The sequence below is a fragment of the Sinocyclocheilus grahami genome, unplaced genomic scaffold, assembly GCF_001515645.1.
Source record: "Sinocyclocheilus grahami isolate Dianchi unplaced genomic scaffold, SAMN03320097.WGS_v1.1 scaffold1374.1, whole genome shotgun sequence".
Lineage (NCBI taxonomy): Eukaryota > Metazoa > Chordata > Actinopteri > Cypriniformes > Cyprinidae > Sinocyclocheilus > Sinocyclocheilus grahami.
Window position 1 is genome coordinate 163749 of NW_015506553.1, and position 25882 is coordinate 189630.

General features: G+C 35.3%; 4 protein-coding genes and 2 long non-coding RNA genes across 7 annotated transcripts in view; 3 read left to right on the forward strand and 3 right to left on the reverse strand.

Annotated features, from left to right (window-relative positions):
• Positions 1-811: 811 nt before the first annotated feature.
• LOC107569695 (histidine ammonia-lyase-like) lies at positions 812-6439 on the reverse strand. Its single transcript, XM_016255833.1, has 14 exons — positions 6090-6439; positions 5872-5932; positions 5299-5326; positions 5144-5218; positions 4980-5052; positions 4452-4518; positions 4327-4364; positions 3700-3825; positions 3334-3473; positions 3159-3206; positions 2695-2776; positions 2414-2585; positions 2223-2292; positions 812-1405 (listed from the first exon to the last, which is right to left on the reverse strand). Exons 1-14 carry the CDS (start codon positions 6334-6336, stop codon positions 1274-1276), a joined length of 1359 nt encoding a protein of 452 aa, XP_016111319.1. The 5' UTR covers positions 6337-6439; the 3' UTR covers positions 812-1273.
• Positions 6440-9494: 3055 nt separating this feature from the next.
• Positions 9495-10106, forward strand: LOC107569717 (unique cartilage matrix-associated protein-like). Its single transcript, XM_016255865.1, has 3 exons — positions 9495-9638; positions 9771-9827; positions 9908-10106. Exons 1-3 carry the CDS (start codon positions 9581-9583, stop codon positions 10063-10065), a joined length of 273 nt encoding a protein of 90 aa, XP_016111351.1. The 5' UTR covers positions 9495-9580; the 3' UTR covers positions 10066-10106.
• A 1545-nt stretch (positions 10107-11651) lies between these two features.
• Positions 11652-16826, forward strand: LOC107569716 (unique cartilage matrix-associated protein-like). Its single transcript, XM_016255864.1, has 5 exons — positions 11652-11948; positions 12081-12137; positions 12218-12313; positions 14230-14328; positions 15314-16826. Exons 1-5 carry the CDS (start codon positions 11891-11893, stop codon positions 15409-15411), a joined length of 408 nt encoding a protein of 135 aa, XP_016111350.1. The 5' UTR covers positions 11652-11890; the 3' UTR covers positions 15412-16826.
• LOC107569718 (uncharacterized) lies at positions 12220-14275 on the reverse strand. The gene is made up of 3 exons (XR_001606938.1): positions 14212-14275; positions 13615-13658; positions 12220-12295 (listed from the first exon to the last, which is right to left on the reverse strand). It is a non-coding gene; the product is annotated as an uncharacterized lncRNA (long non-coding RNA).
• Positions 16827-16916: 90 nt separating the features above from the next.
• Positions 16917-25882, reverse strand: part of LOC107569715 (calcium/calmodulin-dependent protein kinase type 1D-like) — a 21452-nt gene continuing 12486 nt past the window's right edge. The window contains exons 4-11 of one of the 2 annotated variants that reach the window (XM_016255862.1): positions 22141-22279; positions 21631-21760; positions 20493-20568; positions 20255-20367; positions 19536-19614; positions 17519-17606; positions 17268-17418; positions 16917-17112 (exon numbers count right to left, since the gene is read on the reverse strand). In XM_016255862.1, the coding sequence (XP_016111348.1) occupies positions 17018-17112; positions 17268-17418; positions 17519-17606; positions 19536-19614; positions 20255-20367; positions 20493-20568; positions 21631-21760; positions 22141-22279 (871 nt within the window). In that variant the 3' untranslated portion in view covers positions 16917-17017. Of the gene's footprint in view, positions 17142-17267; positions 17419-17518; positions 17607-19535; positions 19615-20254; positions 20368-20492; positions 20569-21630; positions 21761-22140; positions 22280-25882 lie in introns of both variants that reach the window. The other variant, XM_016255863.1, reaches the window with a different exon arrangement.
• Positions 17612-25882, forward strand: part of LOC107569719 (uncharacterized) — a 14211-nt gene continuing 5940 nt past the window's right edge. Inside the window, exons 1-2 of the long non-coding RNA XR_001606939.1 lie at positions 17612-17622; positions 22334-22337. This is a non-coding gene — a long non-coding RNA (uncharacterized lncRNA). The remainder of the gene's footprint in view (positions 17623-22333; positions 22338-25882) is intronic.

The window sequence follows — 25882 nt, forward strand, 5'->3', positions numbered from 1 at the left end:
AACCAGCTATTGGGTTGTTTTGACCCAGCGGTTGGGTCGAAAACAACCCAATAGCTGGGTTTGTCCCTTTTTAACCCAGCGCTGGGTTATATTTAGCCCAGCATTTTTTAGAGTGTAGATAGATAGATAGATAGAGTAAATGCAGCAATCTGTCCTGGGTGTAACTACAAGTTTTACACAGTGTCCCATTTAAGCAAGAGAAATCATTACCTTTAGATGTAAATCTTCTTAGTCTTTGTCTCAAGTATTTCCTTTTGGTTTTTAATGAAAATGCTCTCACAGACAAAAATGTAAAAGATAAGGGGAGATTTTAATGCAGTCACAAGTTGTTGCTGTTGCAGCGAGTCCAGTTAATCACCTTTCCAAGGAAAAGAGAGAGAGAAATAGAGCCAGACATACAGAAGGAGGCTGGGCAGTATTGTTACAGACATTCAGTATCTGGTACACACAAGCAGCAGCTGCCCCTGACATCCCCACGCCTGCTGAGCACCATGTATTATGACTACTAAACTACTAAATTGGACAAAAAAGCACTATAAAAGTGGTCCATGTGACATTTATGTCATCTGAAGTCATACTGTAAGATAAATTAAAATTTGTATTCACTGAAAACTCTTCTTAAAACACTCATAACAAAGAAATATGAGTGTAAAAAGAATTTTTACAGAAGCAACATTTTACACATTTTATCCCAAATATGAACCAATGGACTTGATAGCAACACTAATTTAAACTAAAACGGATATGTTGAGTAAAAAATGCAAAAAGGGAACGGACCACGAGCCACAAAAACAGTGTCTGTGGAAAGTCAAACATATACTGTATTTCACATGGTGGCGAGCCAAGGAACAAAGAACAACATCCTTCCATTTGTCAGAATCCCTCAGTGACATGAGTTCAAAGACACTTCCTTTAAGACTGGACTGGTGGAAGTGTTTGATAGGCGTTTCAAAATCTGAATGAAAACAGTAACAGACTCTATTCTGCTGTCAACGGGTGTGAAAGTGGAAAAGAAACACAAAACTGATATAACAAGACATTTATTCACTAACACTTCACTCAGAAATGGAAACATTGCATAAGGGCCAACAGATGGCAAAATACTCTTACAGCAGAAGTGGAATATTTCACATCTTATAATGAACTTCATTCAAGGAAAGAAGCATTAAAGTGTGAGAACTATGCTGAAATGTGCACACATTTTAAAGGCTCTATATAAATTCATCATAATGTATTGAATGTGAGGACAGTATCAGCAGGATGCCATCCTCTGTCACTCCAGCCTGACCCGTTTCCGTGGTGATGGGGGCGGGTCCAGAGCAAAGGCTGTTGGGGAAGAGGGGCGGGACTCTGGGATGTATTCCATACAGTATTTCTCAATGTATGGCCCAGCAATGTTCCACACCTGAATGCAACAGGCAAGAAACAATATGGGGTGAGAATACTAGTGTAAATTGTCTTGAATAATACATTTTAATACATTTAATAAGTATACTGTATATAGATGTATATATTTATATATAACATACATATACAAATATTTGGGGGTCATTACGATTTTTATTTAAATAAATTAATACTTTTATTAAGCAAGGACGCATTAAAGTGATCAAAGTGACATTAAATACATTTGTAATGTTACACAAATTTCTTTCAAAATAAATGCAGTTATTTTTAACTTTCTGTTCGTCAAAGAATCCTGGAAAAAAAGCATCAAGGTTTCCACAAAAATACTAAGCAGCAGCTGTTTTCAAAACAAAACTGATACTAATAAGAAATGTTGCTTAAGCACCTAATCAGCATGTTATAATGATTTCTCAAGCATCATGTGACACCAAATGTTGTCGTTTAAAACATAATTGAAGTACATGATTTATAAGCTATATTTACAAAAACTATAATGTACACGGTAATCTAATTAAGTAATCAAAGCAAGAAAATATTAGAAACAAAATGCTTAAAAAAATGATAATGTTAATTTGAAAAATTGCTAGGGTGTTCTGGGATGTTTCTAGGGGATTTCTGGATTTTTTCATCTGCTTTATGATCCACCAGGTAAGAAATATTAAATCTGGTTGTTTACAAAAGTAATACCCTCATGTTTTGTAGCACCCATTCATGTCCGTAGTATAAACAGTCACGCACCAAAGGTTAATACTTTGTGTCCGGGGTTTGTTTTCATATTTATATTGATGCAAATACTAAGAAACAGTGAAGCTTACCTTCTGGTCTACGAGTAGCCGATGTACAGCTTCAATGTCTGGAGCCATGAATCTGTCTTTAATCCAGGGCCTAGGGAAAAGATTAAAATAAATAAATATGAAGATAAAGATTAAAGAAGGTTTGCCAATTATTAACCTGATTGTTCAATATATTGGAGGTTTTAGAGTTAGTGTATCATCGTTTGACCTACTTTACTGTGGCACGCACAAGATCATACACTTTCTCCAATGGGGTCGTCGTACGTAGTGGGCGTAGAAACTCGATACCCTGACAGGCTGCTAACAACTCAATAGCTAGCACTGTAAGGATAAATAAAACAGACAAATTCAGGTTTGATATCTGAACAAATGACATATTCTGATATGTATTTGCAGATCAGTGGTCAGTAAACCAAAAAGTACAAAAATGACAAAATAAAAAGTGAAAAAAAGTTTTAAAGTGAAGTGACGTGTGGCCCACTCGGACCCATACATATATATATAGCCTCGGCTCTCTCCACGGCCTCTGCTCCCAAAGAAGTGATCATCTGAGTCCCATTGATCAGAGCCAGCCCCTGCAGACAGAGATAAACATAACCAACATTTTTATCTTTTATCACAGAACAACAGTACTGAACCACTGATCTGTCAGTCAGTCAATCTATTTATTAATCTATTTGCTCTCTATCTATCACCACCTAACAACCCCTTCAGAACAGAACTGCTGAGCAACCACGTTCTAGCACACAAATATAGCTTATAAAATCTTTCTTCTCTAGTTTGGAACTTTGCTATACAATAAAAATGACTTGTTCTAAAGCTTACAGTGGGTTCTAAGAGGGGCTCCACTGTTAAAATGGACCAGGCAGGTCAAGGACACACATTTCTGACCCACAAAACAGCTCTAAGTCAACAGCGATAAACATATTGACTGCACAATGGGGGGATTAGCCGTACCTCCTTTGGCTTCAGAGATATGGGCTTCAGACCATGTGCTTCCAAAACCTGCAGGCAATACAAAGGTCAAATGTGACTTTAAAGGCTAAACGAGGAGTAAATGTGTTTATGCATTGCTTGCATTATCATTAGGACAAAGATCTGCAACCAAAGCACCCAATGAGTATTTACTCACATATTTGGCATCCGCCCAGCCGCTCTTGGGCGACCACATCTTGCCTTCTCCCATGAGGCCAAGGGCGAGGTGAGAAAGAGGGGCGAGATCTCCGCTCGCACCCACCGTACCCTTCTCCGGGACGTACGATAAACAGGAGGCTGGTAAGAGAAACGAAAGAAAACGGTAAAATATCAGCTTTGGTAAAACTCTTTTGAGGGAGAAATTCAAAGAAACCTTTTGCTAATATTATTTCAAAGACGCGGCAACTAACATGAAAGTATTCTTTGAAATGGCACACCATGTTTCACATGCTGTGCCAAAGAAACCAAAAACCCCAAGAGTACTCTCTTCAGTTATAAAATAATGAGGGATGCATTAATGTACCATTGAAGGCATGGATCATGCGGTGCAGCGTCTCCAGTGAAACCCCGCTGTACCCTTTGGCCAAAACATTGATCCTCAGTGCGAGCAGCATTCGAGTTCTTTCAGGACTTAAAGGACTTCCCAGACCTACAGTGACATATAATCAAAAATAATAATATAGTACACAGAATCAAAATTGGTTCAACAATGTCAATTCATCGCAGGAATATTTTTTATGATGCGTAAATATCTTAGAAATGTCATACAAAAACATATGCAGAAACGTATTCATATACCGGTCAAAAGTTTGGAAGCATTACGATTTTTTGTTATGTTTTTGAAGGAACTCTTTTCTGCTCACCAAGGCTATATTTATGTGATCAAAAATACAGTAAAACAGTTATATTGTGAAATATTATTAAAATTTCAAATCACTGTTTTCTATTTGAATATGTTTAAAAATACATTTTATCCCTCTGTTTTTTCCGGTCTTCAGTGTCACATGATCCTTCAGAAATAATTTATACTGTAATATTTATACTGTTTTTACTGTATGTAAGAGACTTCTCAAAAACATTTTAAAAAATCCTAATTATTCCAGCCTTTTAACTGCTTGTGTATATTTCATTTGACGAAAATATGTCACACCTGAGGAGTGTGAGCGCAGAAGATTTTCCTGAAGCTCCCTGAAAGACAGAAACATGTGAGTTAAAATAATTGTTAATTTAAATGCAAAAGGTTTCAGGAGTAAAAAATGAAAAATATATATATACTTGAGCTTGCTGACTGGGATGACAGTCCGAGCAAATTTACCAAACCCTGTAGTGATGCCATAGACAACTAGAACATGAAAAAGAAAATACTGATGTTGGTCAAACTTATTAAAGCCCACACTATTTAATAGTAAATATGTGCTGTTTTGCACTACATTTTTACATTTTCAGAAGAAATAGATGTGCAAGTCGAAAAGATTTTTATGCGACATAATAATTCATATATAAAGGTTCTTTATTGACATCTATGGCTCCATGAAGAACCTTTAACATCCATGGAACCTTTCCATTCCACAAAAGGTTCTTTAGATTGTGAATTTTTTCTTCATACTAAGAAAAATTGTTCTATTAAGAACTATTTACTGAAAGGTTCTTTGAGGAACCAAAAATGGTTCTTCTATGGCGTCGCTGTGAAAATCTCTTTTTGGAACTTTTATATTTAAGAAAAGGCTAAAACAAATCAGAAGTTTGATCACTTACAAAAGAAACCACACATATGTCCTTTATGTAAGTGGATGTCATGCACACCTTTGTTTTCTTTCACAATGGTGTCCAGAAGCTCTCTCGATTGCACAACCTTTTGCTCCGCCTCTGGGCTCAACTGAGGGTCAGACAAAAGTGCTAATGCATTTCCATTGAGAAATATTGTTCATAAATGTAAAATCTTCACAGTCCACCATAAACCCACGTACCTTAATCTTATACAGGCCTTTCCCTAAATTCACTAGATCAGTTGAGGTCAGGCTGTTCCCATCTAGAGAAATGTACTAAAAACAGACCGCTGTCATTAATAATGTAGTACTGATGAGAGTAAAAATGCTGTATGTTTAGTAGAGATATTTCATACTTGCTCAGGTTCTCTGTATGCTCTTGTTCTTTTTTTAACAGTCACATTAAGGATATTTTCAGAGTTGTTAAAGTTTACACATGAACTGAATAGCTAAAAGCTGTTGAGAGACTTTCCAAAAGATATAACAATCATTTACATGCAAGTCTGTATTTTGTAAAAAAATAAACTAATGATTCCAAATGCGAGACTGGGTGGAATGTTATATACGTGATGAAGTAAAAGGTATATATATATATATATATATATATATTTATAAATCAGTTTAATGCATTCTTTTAGTGCAATCAATTTCAAAAATGCTATACAGTGCACCAAAAAAATAAGAAAATTGTATTTAAAATTAATTAAAATAAGATGGATTTTTTTTTTCTCATCAAAGAAATGAAGTGTTAAGTACAACTTTCCAGGTCCGCATTTTATATAATGTCTTTAAATGATCTTACTTGTGGGATTTTCTCAGCAAAAACTGATGTGATTATTATGTGATTATTTGCAACTACTTTGATTAATTACTTGGCACACAATATACTTTATTCCATTAAAACATGAAGATTGTCAATATAAAGATACAGATGTGACGTCCCAGGCTGACTTGGAATGAAATCTTGTGACATGGTGTCCCCTTCAATAGCTGAAGATAACAGTAAAATAACATGTTATTGACTCATCTTGCAATACAAGATTCAATATTTCTCCAAAGAACAATCTGTCCAAAGCCAGCCAAGAACTGAATGATTGATCACTCTCTCAACAAACACTGAACAAGTAAGCCATATTTGTAACTTTACCAAGTTCAACAAAGTCATTATCCTCAAGCACGTCTTCTACGGTATCGTCACTGTCCAGCAAGCCCAATCCCTGACATCTTCTGACCACAAAACGCACATCTTTGATATGCTGGATCCCTCCATTGTCGGGTTTGTTCTTGATGTAGCGCTTGAGAGCTTCAAAACCCAACCATTTAATGCTGCAGGTGGCATCTTTGCATGGAACAGTTAGCCACTCGTCCCGAACATGGACTGTGAAACGAGGCATCACGTTGGACTGAACAACCACAGGCCGGTACCTGAGGAGTGCGATCAGCGATGCAGATTGCTTCACTAGGTGGTGTACACAAAACACAATGGACCAATCAAAAACTGTTCTGTGGACCCCTCCTTTATCACAGAAGACAGAGTACATGGTGCTGTTTGAATACGTTATCTCTGCACCAAAGGTTCTGTGTTACAATACACTTGTCAAAAAGACTAGAATCTATCAGTCAACAGACTGTACAATTTTGGCATCAACAACAGAAATAAACATACATTGCAAAAATATATATATATATTTTGTTTACAAATGTAATATTATTTAATACAGGATCACTGTAATTGTTATACTGATAATAACATATCATTTGGTAAATATTTATATTAAATTAAAAAAAATTGCTTCTATCTATAATCTAACTATCTATCTGTTATTTTTTTCCTAATTTAAATATAAAATGCAATATATATAGAGAAACGAATGATAGATAGAATGATAGATAGATAGATAGATAGATAGATAGATAGATAGATAGATAGATAGATAGATAGATAGATAGATGATAGATAGATAGATAGATAGATAGAATGATCGATAGAATGATAGATAGACAGACAGACAGACAGATAGATAGATAGATAGATAGATAGATAGATAGATAGAATGATCGATAGAATGATCGATAGAACAATAGATAGACAGACAGACAGACAGATAGAACGATAGACAGACAGACAGACAGACAGATAGATAGATAGATAGATAGATAGATAGATAGATAGATAGATAGATAGATAGATAGATAGATAGATAGATAGATTGATAGATAGAATGATAGATAGATAGATAGATAGATAGATAGATAGATAGATAGATAGATAGATAAACTCCATTAAAAATGGGCTGTTTGTGAGATGCATGTGAAAATGTTTGCGTCAAATTTTCTGCATAGCAGGTATATTTACTTTTATGTTAAAATAAATTAATCTTCTGCAATGCTGAACTGTATAAAACCATGTCAACTTTTGGGCTAAAGGCTAGACATGACAGTTTTGGGCCAACTGTGGGGTGTTACAGCTGTTAAATGTCCCACAATGAGGAAAAACACAATGCTAATTCACGTTAAAATTTACATTTTTTACTTTTTCCCCAAATAAATTCATTAATTTATGTTGTTTCAATCCTTTTTGAGACAGCTTTCAATAAAGAAGCAGGTCATTCTAGACAGTTGGCGCTCCCTCCAGGACAGACAGTGAATGAGCGTGGCTGTTGGCACTATCAGTCCTAAACTAATATTATTTGCATTTTTAATGAATTCAGTGACCAAAATACCCTGACAACAAAGATTCAATAACCATTTAATGTCTATATTGAGCTTCCACAAAGTCTACAATGCATCAGCAACTTCAAAGATTATCCAGTGACACAGCCTTGACTCTGAGGGACAGAAAAAGGTGGCAATTTTGGCATGTTTACGACTGCCCGGTGACAGTGAGGAATATTTTAAGCAGGCAAGTGTGACATATTCTGGCAGCATCTTCAAAACTCTTCTCTCTGTCATCCATTCAACCACATACACCAGGGGTGCCCAAACTCGGTCCTGGAGGGCCGGTGTCCTGCAGAGTTTAGCTCCAACTTGCCTCAACACACCTGCCTTCAAGTTTCTAGTATGCCTATTAAGAGCTTGATTAGCTGGTTCAGGTGTGTTTAATTGAGGTTGGAGCTAAACTCTTCAGGACACCGGCCCTCCAGGATCGAGTTTGGGCACCCCTGACACACACACACTGTATGTCTTTTTCAAAGTATTTCCTTTACATATTCTCACATCTCAGTTTCTCCAGGCCCCGGACTCTCTGAAACAGGCCCTCACAATTTCATCATTCGCTATGTCCTGCTGTTGGCTAGACTCCAGCTAAAAAAAAAAAAAAACCCTAAGTAAACACAGAACCTCAGACGTTTGCTCCAGCCTGGGGCATGAGGCATGAGAGGAGGCCCTTGTGTTGGATCACACCCCTCAGGTGCAAAGCACTCTACATATTTTAAAGCTCTGGGGCCAGAAACATGTCTTGAAATAATTTGCTGAAATGTTCGTATTTTCATAAGGGGGAATATTATTTAGGGTTAGAATATTACAGGGGTTGGACATAAAGGGAAACGTAAAGTGTAAAATAAGGTAGTTGGGTACAATTAAGACTTTGGTATCAGAAAGCAAATTAAGACAACATGTGGCATTTGCTAATTAAGATAATGCCACATCATGTAAATATGTTAACATGATTTTAATGTGAAAATCACTTACTAACACAATGATGAGAATTAAAAGTTCAAAAATTAAGTTATATCCAATTTTACAATTTGCATTGCCATAACAACATAACACCTAAACAACTGTAAAAATTATGACACGTTTATAGCTCAAACAATACACAAGTTTCAACAACAGAATTAATGTAAGTGCTTTTATAAAAATTATAAGCTTCACATTTCTGATTTTAATACTTCCAAAAATTGGCCCCAATCACTTCCATTGCAAGTTCCCCACCATAACCTCTTTTTTTTGTAAAGAAAACAATGTATTCTTAAAAATAAATAAATAAATAAATAAATATTCTAGTCAACATTATGCCACAAAATACCTTTACAATAAGGTTCATCAGTTAACATTAACACATTAACAGTATTTATTAATCCTGGTGAACGTTAATTAACAAAAACATAACTGTTGATTGTTAGTTCAAGTCCATTAATTAATATTAACAAATAAAACAGTGAATTTTAATAATGTATTAGTAAATGTTGCAATTAATATGAACTGAGATTAATAAAGTCGTTACAAGCTATTTTCATAGCTAGTTTATGTTAACTAATGTAGTTAACGAACAAATATGGAACCTTATTGTAACCCATATTCCTTAAAAAAAAAGAGTGTTATTAATACATTTCCAATGCAGTGATGTCTTGCCAAAAAACGTCATTAGGCCAAAAAAATAAAAAACACTGCACCCATTCCATGTCATATCTTCATTTCAAGTGTTCAAGTGAGGAGCTCGATCCCTGCCACCTTTCCTTTCTGGTGCCACCCCCACCTCAAAAACAACACGTTCCCAAGACTCCAAGACTCCTTCACCCTCCTGGTCAAATTCCATTCACTGCTCTCACCACCACAAGCCCAATCACCAATCTCAGGCAGGACGTCCCTGAGAACATCAGCAGCTTTTTCTTTGCTCTTGCACGGCTAAATCTAAAAATGTCCTGGACGCGACCTCTTCTTCTCACCTGTCTCTTTGTTTTGTCCGTCATCACCTGTGAGTAACCAGACCGTGGTTTACTGTGCTGACCAAGGGAAGTGTTGATTTACCAATGTGGGGAACCATATAGTCCCTGGAAAGGGTGGCAAATCTTTTGGACTTACCTCAGCCGTGTTTTCTCTGTTACAGTGTTCCATGGAGCCGACAGCGCCGCTGTGTCCGATAAGAAGGCAGCCAGTCCTCAAGGTGACCAAAGACCTTCACAATGTTGCTGTAGATCTTTGTCAAGAGTTTCTACCCCTCATCAATGTTCTTCTTCACCAAAGGTGCACTGAGGAAGATCTTCATGCAAGAGGCAGATGCCTCCAGCTTCTTCAAACGGCGAGGAAAGAGGGCTGTGAAAACTCAAGATGAGATAAACGGTGAGGCTATAAATTGTGCTTATGTGAAAACTCATTATGTCAATTCAAGCGCAACCCCTTGAGCAACTGTCAACTACAATGGACAATCCAGAACGTTTGATTTAGAGAGACTGAGTACAAATGGGGTTTTTATATGAATAATAATACAAAATAAAAATTTATATATATAAACGCTACACTGTAAAAAAAATTCCGTAAAATTTACGGTAAAAAACCAGCAGCTGTGGTTGACGGAATTTTACCGTAAAAAATACGGTAGCAACGTTTTAGGTTTTACGGTTTTAACTTAAATTTACAGTTAAATACCGTAATTTCATTAACTGATATAATGTTAATATACCAACCTATTAAAGTACTGAAATCTGTTTTGTACCTTTGTAATACACTGATAACCACCAAATGCAGGAGGTGATGAGAAAGTCACATGATGAACCAAAGCCCATCACAAGCAGCTTTTAAATAATAACATATATAGAAGGTGCACAGTGTCATTCACACAAACACTAAACACCATCATGGTAACACACATGAAACTGAAATAATGCAATAAACATTCATTTAACAACATTAGGTGTAACACACAACCCTAATATACAAAACTTATAAGACAAAACTAAGAAGAAACAGTTATTTCAACATCAAATTTGAAATGTAACGCAGGGAATTCTGGGAATGTCAATAGAAAGTTTGCTTGTTTGTAGGTGACCAAATACTTATTTTACCGAGGAATTTACCAATTAATTCTTTAAAAATCCTACAATGTGATTTTCTGGATTTTTTTTTCTCATTTTGTCTCTCATAGTTGAGGTATACCTATGATGAAAATTACAGGCCTCTCATCTTTTTAAGTGGGAGAACTTGCACAATTGGTGGCTGACTAAATACTTTTTTGCCCCACTGTATGTTAACATGATTTTAATGTGAAAATCACTTACTAACACAATGATGAGAATTAAAAGTTCAAAAATTAAGTTATATCCAATTTTACAATTTGCATTGCCATAACAACATAACACCTAAACAACTGTAAAAATTATGACACGTTTATAGCTCAAACAATACACAAGTTTCAACAACAGAATTAATGTAAGTGCTTTTATAAAAATTATAAGCTTCACATTTCTGATTTTAATACTTCCAAAAATTGGCCCCAATCACTTCCATTGCAAGTTCCCCACCATAACCTCTTTTTTTTGTAAAGAAAACAATGTATTCTTAAAAATAAATAAATAAATAAATAAATATTCTAGTCAACATTATGCCACAAAATACCTTTACAATAAGGTTCATCAGTTAACATTAATTAACACATTAACAGTATTTATTAATCCTGGTGAACGTTAATTAACAAAAACATAACTGTTGATTGTTAGTTCAAGTCCATTAATTAATATTAACAAATAAAACAGTGAATTTTAATAATGTATTAGTAAATGTTGCAATTAATATGAACTGAGATTAATAAAGTCGTTACAAGCTATTTTCATAGCTAGTTTATGTTAACTAATGTAGTTAACGAACAAATATGGAACCTTATTGTAACCCATATTCCTTAAAAAAAAAGAGTGTTATTAATACATTTCCAATGCAGTGATGTCTTGCCAAAAAACGTCATTAGGCCAAAAAAATAAAAAACACTGCACCCATTCCATGTCATATCTTCATTTCAAGTGAGATCCTGCAGAGCTCGATCCCTGCCACCTTTCCTTTCTGGTGCCACCCCCACCTCAAAAACAACACGTTCCCAAGACTCCACCCCTCCTTCACCCTCCTGGTCAAATTCCATTCACTGCTCTCACCACCACAAGCCCAATCACCAATCTCAGGCAGGACGTCCCTGAGAACATCAGCAGCTTTTTCTTTGCTCTTGCACGGCTAAATCTAAAAATGTCCTGGACGCGACCTCTTCTTCTCACCTGTCTCTTTGTTTTGTCCGTCATCACCTGTGAGTAACCAGACCGTGGTTTACTGTGCTGACCAAGGGAAGTGTTGATTTACCAATGTGGGGAACCATATAGTCCCTGGAAAGGGTGGCAAATCTTTTGGACTTACCTCAGCCGTGTTTTCTCTGTTACAGTGTTCCATGGAGCCGACAGCGCCGCTGTGTCCGATAAGAAGGCAGCCAGTCCTCAAGGTGACCAAAGACCTTCACAATGTTGCTGTAGATCTTTGTCAAGAGTTTCTACCCCTCATCAATGTTCTTCTTCACCAAAGGTGCACTGAGGAAGATCTTCATGCAAGAGGCAGATGCCTCCAGCTTCTTCAAACGGCGAGGAAAGAGGGCTGTGAAAACTCAAGATGAGATAAACGGTGAGGCTATAAATTGTGCTTATGTGAAAACTCATTATGTCAATTCAAGCGCAACCCCTTGAGCAACTGTCAACTACAATGGACAATCCAGAACGTTTGATTTAGAGAGACTGAGTACAAATGGGGTTTTTATATGAATAATAATACAAAATAAAAATTTATATATATAAACGCTACACTGTAAAAAAAATTCCGTAAAATTTACGGTAAAAAACCAGCAGCTGTGGTTGCCGGAATTTTACCGTAAAAAATACGGTAGCAACGTTTTAGGTTTTACGGTTTTAACTTAAATTTACAGTTAAATACCGTAATTTCATTAACTGATATAATGTTAATATACCAACCTATTAAAGTACTGAAATCTGTTTTGTACCTTTGTAATACACTGATAACCACCAAATGCAGGAGGTGATGAGAAAGTCACATGATGAACCAAAGCCCATCACAAGCAGCTTTTAAATAATAACATATATAGAAGGTGCACAGTGTCATTCACACAAACACTAAACACCATCATGGTAACACACATGAAACTGAAATAATGCAATAAACATTCATTTAACAACATTAGGTGTAACACACAACCCTAATATACAAAACTTATAAGACAAAACTAAGAAGAAACAGTTATTTCAACATCAAATTTGAAATGTAACGCAGGGAATTCTGGGAATGTCAATTTACGGTTATTCACTGTAAATTATACGGTATTTTTCACTTCCAAAAACGGTATACTACCGTAAAATTGATGTCCAATACATGTAATGTCCAATACAGTTTTTCACAGTATATAGTAGGGGAATTTACCGTTAACCATTTAACAGGATTTTACTGTAGCATTTTTACAGTCTTTTACCGTTAAATTCACGGTCATTTTTTACAGAGAATTCATTCAAAAAACATTACAAAAATCTTACTGACCACAAACTACTAAACCAAAAAAAAAAAAAAAGTCACAATTTGAAGTAAATTGTCATCAATCACGTCACTTTTGTGGCTTCTAGGACTGTTTGGTCAGGTTTGCTAGTGTAAAACAACAAATAAAGAGCCCTTTTAGTCGTGGCTAGCACTGGCCACACAGGTGCTGCGTTTTGAGCCAGCTGAGGAATGTAAAGGCGGTGAACCGCAGCACATAGCAGGAACCACAGGGCAGGCTGGAGAAAACCAGCCTTCAGTCTTCAACTCCTGCCAGTGCCGGAGGAGGGGCTCTGCTGTTTTTTCAAGCCTTTCATTTGGCTTAGACCTGGTCTGAGATTGTTAGTTTATGGTTATGGGCTCACCAAAAATAATGTTTGACTCACCTGTGGGAATTCAAGACTGTGTATTCAAATGGTGAGGAGAGGATCTGGACAAGATAATTTTTTTGGACTTACAATAAAATAATATTAATTAGAATGCAGCTTTGGGGGTTTATAATTAGCTGCTCCTGTCACACCAAATCAGGTGATCCTATTAGCCTACACTCTAAAAAATGCTGGGTTAAATACAACCCAGTGCTGGGTAAAATAGGGACAAACCCAGCAATTGGGCTGTTTTGACCCAGCGGTTGGGTTACTACCCAGATGGTTGGGTTAAACATTTAATCCAACCGCTGGGTCAAAACAGCCCAATTGCTGGGTTTGTCCCTATTTTACCCAGCACTGGGTTGTATTTAACCCAGCATTTTTTAGAGTGTATGTAATACAAACAGTGATGTAATCACAAACAGCCTTTCCTTATGAATAGTGAAACTGAACTGTGTATTTTATATCATGAAGTGAGGATAAATCGTATTTAGTTAAAATATGGTATAATAAAAATATGATTCAACAACAACAACAAAAAATGTTAAAAGCTCTTCTGAATCTTATCATTAGCATATTTCTCATTTTATTTCTTTCTCTTTTTCTTCCTCTCACATTTTGTTGTCTTATTAGCTGAGCAGAGACAGAGGCTGGCTGCAGATGCGAGAAGGAGGGAGTATCATGAGGAACAGACAAATGAGTTTGAGAGTTACGCTGAAGAGGAGCACGACGGTGAGTCTACACAGCGAGCAAACTCAAATCATTCACCTTGGCGGCCATATTGGATCAAGCAGTGTTAGTAGCGTTCTGAGATCATTCATCCAAGTAAACAGGATTACGCATAAACATAGCTGAACCTTGTAGGGTTTTACAAAACAGGTTTACCAAATCTAATTAAGCACAACAACAACAAAACAAGATTATATGACTTAATAAAACGTATTATAAATAAATATAATACATATTAAAAATGGAATGAATTATATATTATATTTAATCTTAACTACATTTTAAATTCATTTTAAGATTACTTTTCATGTTTCATGTCACGTAAATACATTTCACGCCCAACTTATTTATTTGTACTGGCTTTTCTTTAGACATGATTACAACATTTCATTATGCATTCAGTTATTTTGTGATAGATTTGTTTCATATTGTTTTATTTTCATGAGGTTTTTCATTTTAAGGCATATTTAATTTCAGGTGGTATTTCATGTCTTTAATAAATACATTTGTTTATTTACTTATCCCTTTATTTTAATGTTCATTTATTTATTGTAACATGCCGTATTTAATAATTTCAAAGTTTTACCATTTTTTTTTTATAAAAATCATTTTTAGTTTAATTTAATACAATTCTGCCATTATTTACTCTAATATGGTTTTAACATCTTGCCTACACTTTTAAATATAATGGGAAAAAATAGACTGAAAAGGATTATCTATAAATAATTTATATAATAGAATAGGCTATTTTCATATTCAGTTATCATATGTAACATAATACAACACTAACAGCATGTAATAAACCTTTATTTAAACATGTCTGCCTTTAATGTTTATACAGTATACATGCTAATCACGTACATGGGCATGTTAGTGCAGTATAGCATCAAATATTTACACATATTATATCTGGTACTCTGTAGGCCTGTGTGTAAATATCTGAATACAGAGTTAAAATCAAAATTCCTTCATTTTTACTCTTCTCCAGAGCAAGACGAGCGCACCAGAGAGAAGACAGAGCAGTGGAGAGAGTTTCACTACGACGGCCTTGACCCATCTTACGAGTACAACCGACACACGGTCTAAAACAGAGGATAACTACAGGAGAACGGGTACAGAGCTTTACAGTACTTTACAGCATATTTCTGTAAAGGCGTTTTGGCACAATGTCTGCAGTAAACAAGCACACAATAGCGCAAAAGAACGTAGCCTTATAGGCCTATGTGTATTTATGCATGCAGAGCATATGTAATCCATGTATAATAGTTCTCTAAAAAGATGTACATTTATTCATAGGCTTTTATAACCCTTACTCTACTAATAACTTGGTTATTTTTATGGCTAGTTTAAAATGTATTGTACATTTCGTCACACACACTATAATGACAAAAGTCATTGCACAAGTTACAGAAAATCTGTAACAGTCTTGTTAATGAGTATTATTTTTCAAAGAATTTAACCCGATTTGTATTCGTTTTGTGCTGGGATAATGTAAAGTGCTACATTTAATACAAAAAATAGAGTTCTTTTAGTTTTGAATGAGTCTGGACAACAATAAAACTAGTGTTTGTTATCTTGGTCTTTAATGAAAATGTGAAACCATACACTCACCACAGAACAAATCTACTAAAGAGAAAACACTGCTTACATCATTTCTGCGTCCCCTGATTGAAAGAACCAGCACTCAGCTGCTAAATTCAGAGGGCCGGTATGAAGACATGCAAGATTGAGAGCAGAAACTGTTTGAATCTCTCACGGTCGTATATCAGTGGACACAGCATATCAAAACGGCTTCAGCTAAACTGGAAAACTGCATGTTTGTATTCGTACACTCGACAATGTGTGAAATTCTAGTCGTTTTTCGCTTCACTGAAACACAAAATCAGCAAATACTAATAACCGTCACTGAAGCTGGTACTTTTCCTATCGAGCTGTGATAAAACAAACACGTTATTGGACAAGCGTTCATCAATCTTCTCATTAAAACACAATTAAAAGAACAAAATCATGATAACAGTTTACATTACAGTGTCTTTATTACATATATTTAATAATAATGTACTATTAATAATAGTAATTTGAGTGGCAATAGCAATAAATACTTGAATTTACACTGCGCAACATAATCACTGCAATGTAAAGTGTGACCAAGAGTCGTTTTAAAAAAGCAAAGCTTACAAAATAAATCCAAAACATACACAAAACACTTTTAAAAAGTGCTTTTCGCCACCCTTTCATACCTCCAAAAACAGTTGACACACAAATCACTCCAGATTCTTTCACTGATATTAACAAATTGCTGATAAAACCATTAAACTGCACAATTCCGTTTGTTTATGCAATATTCACATCCTTCATTCTCTCATTAATAAATGCCAGAGGCATCCAGGACCGAATTTCAAGTTCATACGTATTGGATGACAGTAAACCTGGCTATTGGTTTAAAGGTGACATATCATGAAAATCGGACTTTTCCAGGTTTGAAGTGCTATAATCAGGTCCCCGGTGCATCTACCAACCAAGGAAACGTGAAAAAGATTAACCCAGTAACTATGTTTTGGGACGCCTTTTTCTGCAAGCGTCTGAGAAAAACTGGTTCGACTGTGGACAAAGGAAGTTATCGTTAAATAGAAGAAAACACGTCTTTCCACTAAGTGCAACAGTCAAGTGAGCAGTCTGACAGGAAGTGATGTCATTTGGAGCCAGTGATGATGGTAGTGACCGTGGATGGCCGTGTGTGCCGCTCGGGCGTCCCCGAGGAAGAGTTTGCCGCTTGCATGGAAGAACCTAGACAAAGATAACACCCTCTTCAAGGGCTGTTGGACAATACGACATAATACAACAAAAAGCACATCACTGGTGATGAGTCAATCAAGTTGGTCAGCAAAAGTCTTGTGAGTTGTGAGTTTCATGAAGTATAAAGTATTAAGGCAAAAACTTACAGTCGTTGCGGTGGACTGAGGAAACATCGACCGACTGACTCTTCCCTGGCATGGATGTTGGATTCTGCTTCCTGTGTTGAGAGGAATCCATACTGCTGCCGAGCTGAAGACGCCTCATATGTCTGATCACTGCGGTAGCGTTGAACGCTTGCTGTGAGGAGAGAAGAATATAGAGAATACAGAATTTCCTATTTCTTACATGTTGTTCAAAGTAAAGTTTCTCTGAAGGAGGAAAGGAAGTGGTCACTTACTCGCCATTTAGCTTTGGCAAAGTTCTTCTTCATCTGTCGGCTGACTGATTCGTGGATGTTCTTACAGAGCGCAGTATCACCAGCTATCCTGCAAGCAGAAGAAAGTCAGCGGTTGGACTTCCTGCAGTATCATCCAGCATCCATGAGGAGGCAGAGTCTTATGATATGTGACCATATAGGAGTATACATTGCATCACTGAGATGCTATTGTTTCATTAATATTTTGAACACTCTAAAACAAAATGCTGGGTTAAAAAGGGACAAACCCAGCTATTGGGTTGTTTTGACCCAGCTATTGTTGTACCAAAAAAGTGATAGTAAAGGCTTTTATAATTTTACAAAATATCTATATTTCAAATAAATACTGTTCATTTGAACTTCCAATTTATCAAAGAATCCTGAAATGGCACAAATTTAGCATATTAGAATGATTTTGTGACACTGAAGACTGAAGTAATGCCTAATTACCTAATAACCATAATTACACTCACCTGATGTAAATGAGCACAACAGCATTATTATAGTGAACTAAAACTAAACTAAAACCATAAAAAATTAATTTAATTTTATTTCAGCTAGTGACACTTCTCATTTCAACTTGATATACTAAAATCAGTAAAACTAAAACTGAAATACAAATGAATAAAAACTGTACAGACAAAAATTTACAAAAAATGGAAAATATAAAAAAAATAAGCTTCACTCTAAAAAATGCTGGGTTAAATATAACCCAGCGCTGGGTTAAAAAGGGACAAACCCAGCTATTGGGTTGTTTTGACCCAGCGGTTGGGTTCAAAACAACCCAATAGTTTTTATTCATTTGTATTTCAGTTTTAGTTTGACTGATTTTAGTATATCAAGTTGAAAAGCTTGTCACTAGCTGAAATAAAATAAAATAAACTTTATTTTATTTCAATTAACTTTTTATGGTTTTAGTTTAGTTTTAGTTCACTATAATAATGCTGTTGTGCTCAATTACATCAGGTGAGTGTAATTATGGTTATTGCAATATTATTATATAATATTGCAATATAATAACTAATATTATATAAAATATGTAATTATATATATGAGATACAGTAAGATTTATATATATTTATCTTTTATGCTCACCATGACTGCATTTATTTGATCTAAAATGCATGTACAATAACCTTTTTATTTGAATATATTTTAAAATGTAATTTATTCCTGTGATGCAAAGCTACATTTTCAGCAGCATTACTTCAGTCTTCAGTGTCACAAAATCATTCTAATATGCTAAATTTGTGCCATTTCAGGATTCTTTGATAAATTGGAAGTTCAAATGAACAGTATTTATTTGAAATATAGATATTTTGTAAAATTATAAAAGCCTTTACTATCACTTTTTTGGTAAACGTAATGCCTCCTTGCTAAATAAAATTATTAATTTCTTTAAAAAAAAAAAAAAAAAAGAAAAACTTACTGAATCTTACTGAAAATCTCCCCAAATTTTTTAACTTTAGTGTGCATATAAATGATTGCATAGTATATAACACTTTTAATTTGCAAAAAAGGCCTAATTTATACTATTATTATTTTTCATCGTATTATTTATCAGTGTGACAATTTCATGACAAAAAAGTAGATTGTCCCCAGGTCTCATTACTGTAATGCATGTAAATAATGATCATATTATAGTATAATATAACACAGTACGGATGATTGGGCCATTTTTCCCAGTCATTCAATCACAAAAAAAGTGTCCTAATTTACACAAAGTCTGTCTATATTATTTGAATTGATATAATATTTAAAAGTATCCATGCATCATGGTGTGAACATGTTTAATTTATGTTGATTGTATTGGGAATAATGAATTTCAAACTCAAAAGGAAAACATTTGAACTCAGTAATGAGCATTAGGGAAGCAGAGAAATATGCTTAATGTTACTGAGAGCAACTAAAAGCTTAAACCTGCAGCAACTGATATTACACCAGGGTTTTTCATGAGAAAGGCCGTGAAGACGTTGTGTCTATATTCCTGGTCGCTCACCATGGATGCCGAAGAGCCTCTTCACAAGTGAACCTCTTTTCTGGATCTTTCTGCATCAGGTTATTAATGAAGTCTTTAGCTATGAAACAACACAAATGTGAAAATAAAGAAACCTGAATCAGTTACACAAGGGCGCAGTTCTAATTGTGAAAAAATGACACCCTCCTACACTTCCCCAGACACCAGAGAACCGCTCGTGGTGTGGGTGTTGAGTTGTTATTTTCAAACGATGCCGATTCGCCCAGCGCCAGATAATGCTTTTCAACTGTTGATTTATATCTGGCTGCAAAACATCAGTCTTACTTTTGAAAAACCCTCATTAAAGTGTTGCTCATGGGAAAAAACAAAGTCGTGACTGTCAGAGACAAGAAAACACAAGCAACCCAAGTCATACTTAATGATGGCATTTAAGAGACAAAAAGAGGTGAAGAAGGGTGTCAACGAATAAATGTAAGAGCTTACGTCATTAAAGGGATAAATCACCCAAAAATGAAAATTCTCAGAAACTAATCCGTTTCAGGTCCGATTAGCTTCCATAGTATGGACAAAAATACTATGGAAGTCGATGGGACCCAATGAGTCACCAACATTCTTTAGAATATCTTCTTTTGTGCTCTGGAATGAGATGAGGGTGAGTAAATGATGACAGAATTTTCATTTTTGTCTGTTTAACTATAATATATGATTCACTTCGCAGTGATTTCCAACGCCATACACACCTGAATCAGAAATATCGTCCCAGTACGGGGAATCAAACTCGTATTCTGCCCTCAGTATTTGCTCAAACAGTTTGGAGTCATTCTCGTCATAAAACGGAGGGTATCCACACAACCTGAGGAGGTTGAGGATACAACAGTGGTCAGTATTTTAACCTAAAGTCTTCTTTTCAAGATAATGAATGTAAAAATAGTTTGGAAAAAAGCCAAATGTGTATCACATGTGGTAAAAAATACTCACAAGATGTAAGCAATAACTCCGATAGACCAGCAGTCCACAGCTTTGCTGTAAGGCTTCTGTGCTAATACCTCTGGAGCTAAAGTAATAAAAGAGAGAGAAACCGAATGAAATGATACATTTAATAAAGTGTAAAAGGGTAATTAAAGGATAATTGACCCCAAAACAAATTTGATCATCATTTTGATCATCATGTCAGGATTGCAAAATATAAACTTGCAATTTTGAGGAAAATTCAACAATTGCAAGATGTTGACTCACAATTGTGAGAAAAAAGTCTGAATTGTGAGATAAAAAGTCATTTATTTATTTTTTCATCCTGTGGCGGAACCAAGCCTTCATGAATGTCATTTCAAAACCATATTTTTCCTAATTTGATTTTTCTAACCACTTTTAATGTGCATTTTTGGACTTGACAGACATGGTCACTTCATAGCCTACAATTTGCATAGAAATCGTTTTATTTGTTAGTAAATAGTAAATGGATATGGAAAATATGAACGTAGAAATAACAGCATATGGATTTGAAACACATGAAGGTGCATAAATGATCAAATTTTCTTTTTTGCATGATATATTCCTTTAAGTATTAAGTAAATTTACAGTAAAAAATAATAATAATAATACAGTTAAATAAATAATCTGTGGTTGCCAGAACTGTACCTTAAAAATAGCATAGCAACATTTTAAGTTTTAAATTTATGGTTAAAAAACATATATCTTTCATTAAGTGAAATAATGTTACAATACCAAATTACTTTTTTTGCCTTTATAATACACTGGCAACTACCTTAAAACACAGGTGGTAAAGTGAAATGACACTAAACTGATGCAATAAATATGAATTCAATAAAATAAGATGTAGCATAAAACCCTAATGTACATAAATGATAAGAAAAACGTAGAAGACGTTCATTCATTGAAAAACCATCAAATGTGAGCTGTCACAAAGTTAGATAGATCTATTACAGTTTTTCACAGTATAGAGTAAAGGACTTTACCGTAAACCACTTAAAAGGCTTTTACTGTAGCATTTTTACAGTCTTTTTACAGTGTTTTAAAATTAAATCTATGATCATTTTATTAAATATTCAGATCCAGCGCAGATTCACATTGATATTTAGTGGATCGACAGTCTTACCCACATATCCCGGTGTCCCACAGGCTGTGGACATGATGTCATTGGCTGCACCCTCCATCTTGGACAGCCCGAAATCACTTATCATAATCTTGGATTCTTCATGTGGGTTAAAATAGAGCAGATTCTCTGGCTGTCAGGAGATGAGAGAGTAGGTGATAAGGTTAAAAAGTCACAGGGAGTTATTTACACCGGTCGTCTTGTTTCCACTGGAGTGGAAGTGAGTGTTCGCTGTCCGGTGACCTTTCATTTCTCATGTTCCAAATTCCTATATACTGTATAAAGAAACGTCTAGGTTACTTGTGTAACCCTCGTTCCCTGAAGGAGGGAACGGAGACGTTACGTCAGTGACTGACGAATTGGGATCTCGCCCGAGAGCCCAATCACCTTCGAGTGTTAACTAAACAAGCCAATGACAGTTGGCGTGCGTGTTTCGCCACGCGCACCCCGCCCCGCGTCTCTGTACATCAATTTGTTTTGCTGTGAAGGAAATCAGTCAAGGGAAATCATCACCTTCAGGTCTCTGTGGACTATCCCCAGTGAATGCAGGTAGTTAACCGCATCCAGAACCTGTTTGATTAACGCGCTGGCATCCTGCTCCGTGTAGAAACCTCTTTCTACGATACGATCAAACAACTCCCCACCAGACACACTGAAAAAAAAAAATCTGTTTTTAACAAGTTTTTTTTTAAATATAGTTATTAAGGAAAGTGAAAATTATATACAGGTATATATGTGACCCTGGACCACAAACCAGTCTTAAGTCGCTGGGGTATATTTGTAGCAATAGCCAAAAATACATTGTATGGGTCAAAATTTTTCTTTTATGCTAAAAATCATTAGAATATTAAGATCATGTTCCATGAAGATATTTTGTAAATTTCCTACTGTAAATATATTCAAACTTAATTTTTGATTAGTAATATGCATTGCTAAGAACTTCATTTGGACAACTTTAAAGGCGATTTTCTCAATATTTAGATTTTTTTTGCACCCTCAGATTCCAGATTTTCAAATAGTTGTATCTCGGCCAAATATTGTCCTAACAAACCATACATCAATGGAAAGCTTATTTATTCAGCTTTCAGATGATGTATAAATCTCAATTTAGAAAAATTGACCCTTATGACTGGTTTTGTGCTCCAGGGTCACATATAATACGGTTTACTGTCACTAAAATGTAATGTAATCTTGATGATTTAAAAGTATTCATTCCTTGCAGAAAAAACAAAAACATTTGAACAGTCCTGTATGTTTTCTACTTCATTATAGTTTTTTTTATGTACGTCATACTTTTTTATTCACTTTTCAAATTAAAATAAAATAATTAAATAATTATCAAAATAAAATAATGGTTAAATTCTAGGTATTTGTTTACTGGGCCAAGTCAGAACATAGCAAATTTGATTGTTTAGAAAAGCAATAGCATATCGGGGGCCCATTCTTCGTAAGTTGCTAACTCGGTTAGCTGGATTTGATTGTTGATGATTTGGCATGATCTTGGATTATTTGGTTCTTCGAAGCTCATCCCGGAGTTGCTGTCATAGCAACAGGACCGTAAACTTAAACCTGCTCGGGAGCAGCTTATTTCATGTAAACAGGATTAGATCGCATCTTTTTTAGCAGAACTGATACTTAAAATCTGTCCGTTACCACCGCTACTTTATTACAAGAGTACCCTACTAATCCAGGGACAATAATTTAAAATAATAATCATTTAAAAATTAATTTAAATATAATATAATAATGTTGTGTAGTCTTTAATACTATAGACACAGCCAGTTTTACTCACTGAAAGATTTATTCGTCATAAAATTATTACTTCATAATTGTATTCGAGTCTTACACACATGCTATACAGATAATGTAGAGTCGTGCATTATTTTGAGTGGTGACAGATATTATGGGAGTGGCTTGATGGAGTGCAGGAGTTGCAGATAACATGATCTTGACCCTTAAGAGTCTTGAATTAATGCTGTCACGTAACAAATCTGTTCAAATATAAAATTAAATGAATTGCTAATTGCTACATTGAAATAAAAATGTAAAGCCTGTACAAAAATTTGAAATCGTGAATATAAATAGGCTAATTGGGAATCATGTAAAACATTTTAATAAAATAAAAACTATTATAACATTTATGTAGTTTTGCTCACTCGTCAGGTGTCTTTTTTAATTATATGATGTCATTACGTTGCTGTCTTGCCGCCAGACAATCGCTGCATTGCTGATCATGGTTTCGAGTATCGATACATAGTCCCTTTAAAACCAACCCATGAACACGCAATTATCTCAGATTACTCAATCCAGCCATACTAATCATCAACAAGATGCCAGATCCTTATTAGTGCGATGATATCATCTTAGATGTGACATTTAATCTCGGATGTAATAAGCGACGTACGAAGAACGGGCCCCTGGAGTCAACAAGCAGCATGAAAAACAAAACAAAAAATAAATAAATAAATAAATAACGAGCAAACCAAACCAAAACAAAGGGGAAAAAACATACAGAAAACAAAACAAAACAAAACAAAGCAAAGCAAAAAAACTATTCAGGTGATTCAATTCAACAACCATCAAATAATAAAATAAATAAAATAAAATAAAATAAAATAAACACTCAATATTCCAATCTGGGTTTAAAAACAAAAAAATGCAAATTTTGCATGTCAACATATAGATTATGGTTGGAGAATCCCATAATCATCTGTTGCTCAGGTCATTAAAATGATCTCAAACAACTGCAGCAGCCTTGGACACAAATGAGAATAAGAATTGGCTTCCTTTCAAGTCATGAGTTGGACGCCCCGCAGAACGTCGGATTGGAATGTGAATTGGAATGACAGGAAGAATTTCCTGGATTAAAATTCAAATAAATTCAACAGTGACACAACAAGAACAGATTACTTTACGTTTTCCATCTCGCAAACCAGCTTCACATGGTTTGGTTCTGTTTCAAAGACTTAGCAGACTTAAAGCAATAATGGAAGCAGCAAACAGATTCTACTCACAGTTGCATGATAAGATATAAATGAGTGGGGCTCTCATAAATGTCTTCCAGTGTCACAATGTTCTCATGCTTGATCCTGAAAAGAACAGATGAAATATTTGATCAATTACAACGAAGCAGAGTTGCACTTGAGTGGATTATGAAGGCTTTGTTTTGGATGGCTGACGTTGGTTCCGATTGCACATTCCCGTACACCATAGCATACATTCTGGGCTGATATGTTGAGCTATTTTATTCATGCAGATGATGAAAACAAAAGGAATTCCCATATGTAAGTTGCTAAACAACCATTACAGTCTCTGCTATCATTCTGACCATCTCCAATCCAGCTGCAGCAGTTTTACTCGCCAACGTATTGCCTCGCCTCCTTGCCTGAACGCCTTTTTACCATGACAACCACGGACCTGCGCTCGGCCTCAACGTGCAGTGAATAGCGAGGTCTGTGGCGGAGGCCACATGAATCATTTGTACAACCTTTAAAATGCTTCCAAATGGTTTTGACAGGGACAGGTAGGAGTCAGTAAAGGTAGGAGGCTGTGAGGGGTGTGTCGTAAAGGCTGAGTCATCTCCCGCTTTGAGGAGAAAAGCACAAACTCCCACTAACAGCTTCCTTTGAACTTTAGGGTTTTCGTCTGTAGCTAGAGAATCTTATGTAAAGCATGTAATGGGTGTTGGGTTTGTTATTTTAAGTCTTTTCCGGGAGCTTTTAGAATACTTACTTCCTCAGCACTGCAATCTCGTTATCTATTCCGCTCTCTTTTCCTCTTAGTGCTTTTTTTGGGATGCATTTCACGGCGTACATCTCTCCTGTGGCCTTCTCTTGGGCCAGGACCACCTCAGAAAATGCCCCACTGGAAAAAAGCATAAAAGAAAGGGTGTAAAGTGTAAAATGGTGGACAGAGACAAAATAAAGTGCTTGAAAGGTAAGCAGCATATAGTGGGGTCTAATAGTCTAAAACAACAATGAAAATACAATAATAAAATGAAAATAAAAATTAAATAGTAGTGCTTTAGATAGCCAGAATAAAATACAACAAAATAAAATAAAAAAACAAAATAAACAAAACAAAACAGACTACAACAGGACAGAAGCATGTAAAATAAAATAAAATAAAACAAAATAAAATAAAAGTTGTGCTTTAAATTAGATAGCCTACAAAGTGGCAGAAGCATAATATAGAATAAAACAAAATAGTAATGCTTTAGACAGCCTACAAAGGGAAAGAAGCATAAAATAAAATA

Excerpts from the sequence above, each read along its gene's own strand:
- LOC107569695 (XM_016255833.1), bottom strand. The coding sequence starts at position 6,336 with ATGCCTCGTTTCACAGTCCATGTTCGGGACGAGTGGCTAACTGTTCCA. Across the intron at positions 5,327-5,871 it reads CAGCCTGGGACGTCACATCT|AACAAGAGCATACAGAGAAC; the intron begins GTATCTTTATAT and ends TGTTAAAAAAAG. Across the intron at positions 2,777-3,158 it reads TATCTCTGAAGCCAAAGGAG|GGGCTGGCTCTGATCAATGG; the intron begins GTACGGCTAATC and ends CTCTGTCTGCAG.
- LOC107569717 (XM_016255865.1), top strand. The coding sequence starts at position 9,581 with ATGTCCTGGACGCGACCTCTTCTTCTCACCTGTCTCTTTGTTTTGTCC. Across the intron at positions 9,639-9,770 it reads TGTTTTGTCCGTCATCACCT|TGTTCCATGGAGCCGACAGC; the intron begins GTGAGTAACCAG and ends TCTCTGTTACAG. Across the intron at positions 9,828-9,907 it reads GAAGGCAGCCAGTCCTCAAG|GTGCACTGAGGAAGATCTTC; the intron begins GTGACCAAAGAC and ends TCTTCACCAAAG.
- LOC107569716 (XM_016255864.1), top strand. The coding sequence starts at position 11,891 with ATGTCCTGGACGCGACCTCTTCTTCTCACCTGTCTCTTTGTTTTGTCC. Across the intron at positions 11,949-12,080 it reads TGTTTTGTCCGTCATCACCT|TGTTCCATGGAGCCGACAGC; the intron begins GTGAGTAACCAG and ends TCTCTGTTACAG. Across the intron at positions 12,138-12,217 it reads GAAGGCAGCCAGTCCTCAAG|GTGCACTGAGGAAGATCTTC; the intron begins GTGACCAAAGAC and ends TCTTCACCAAAG.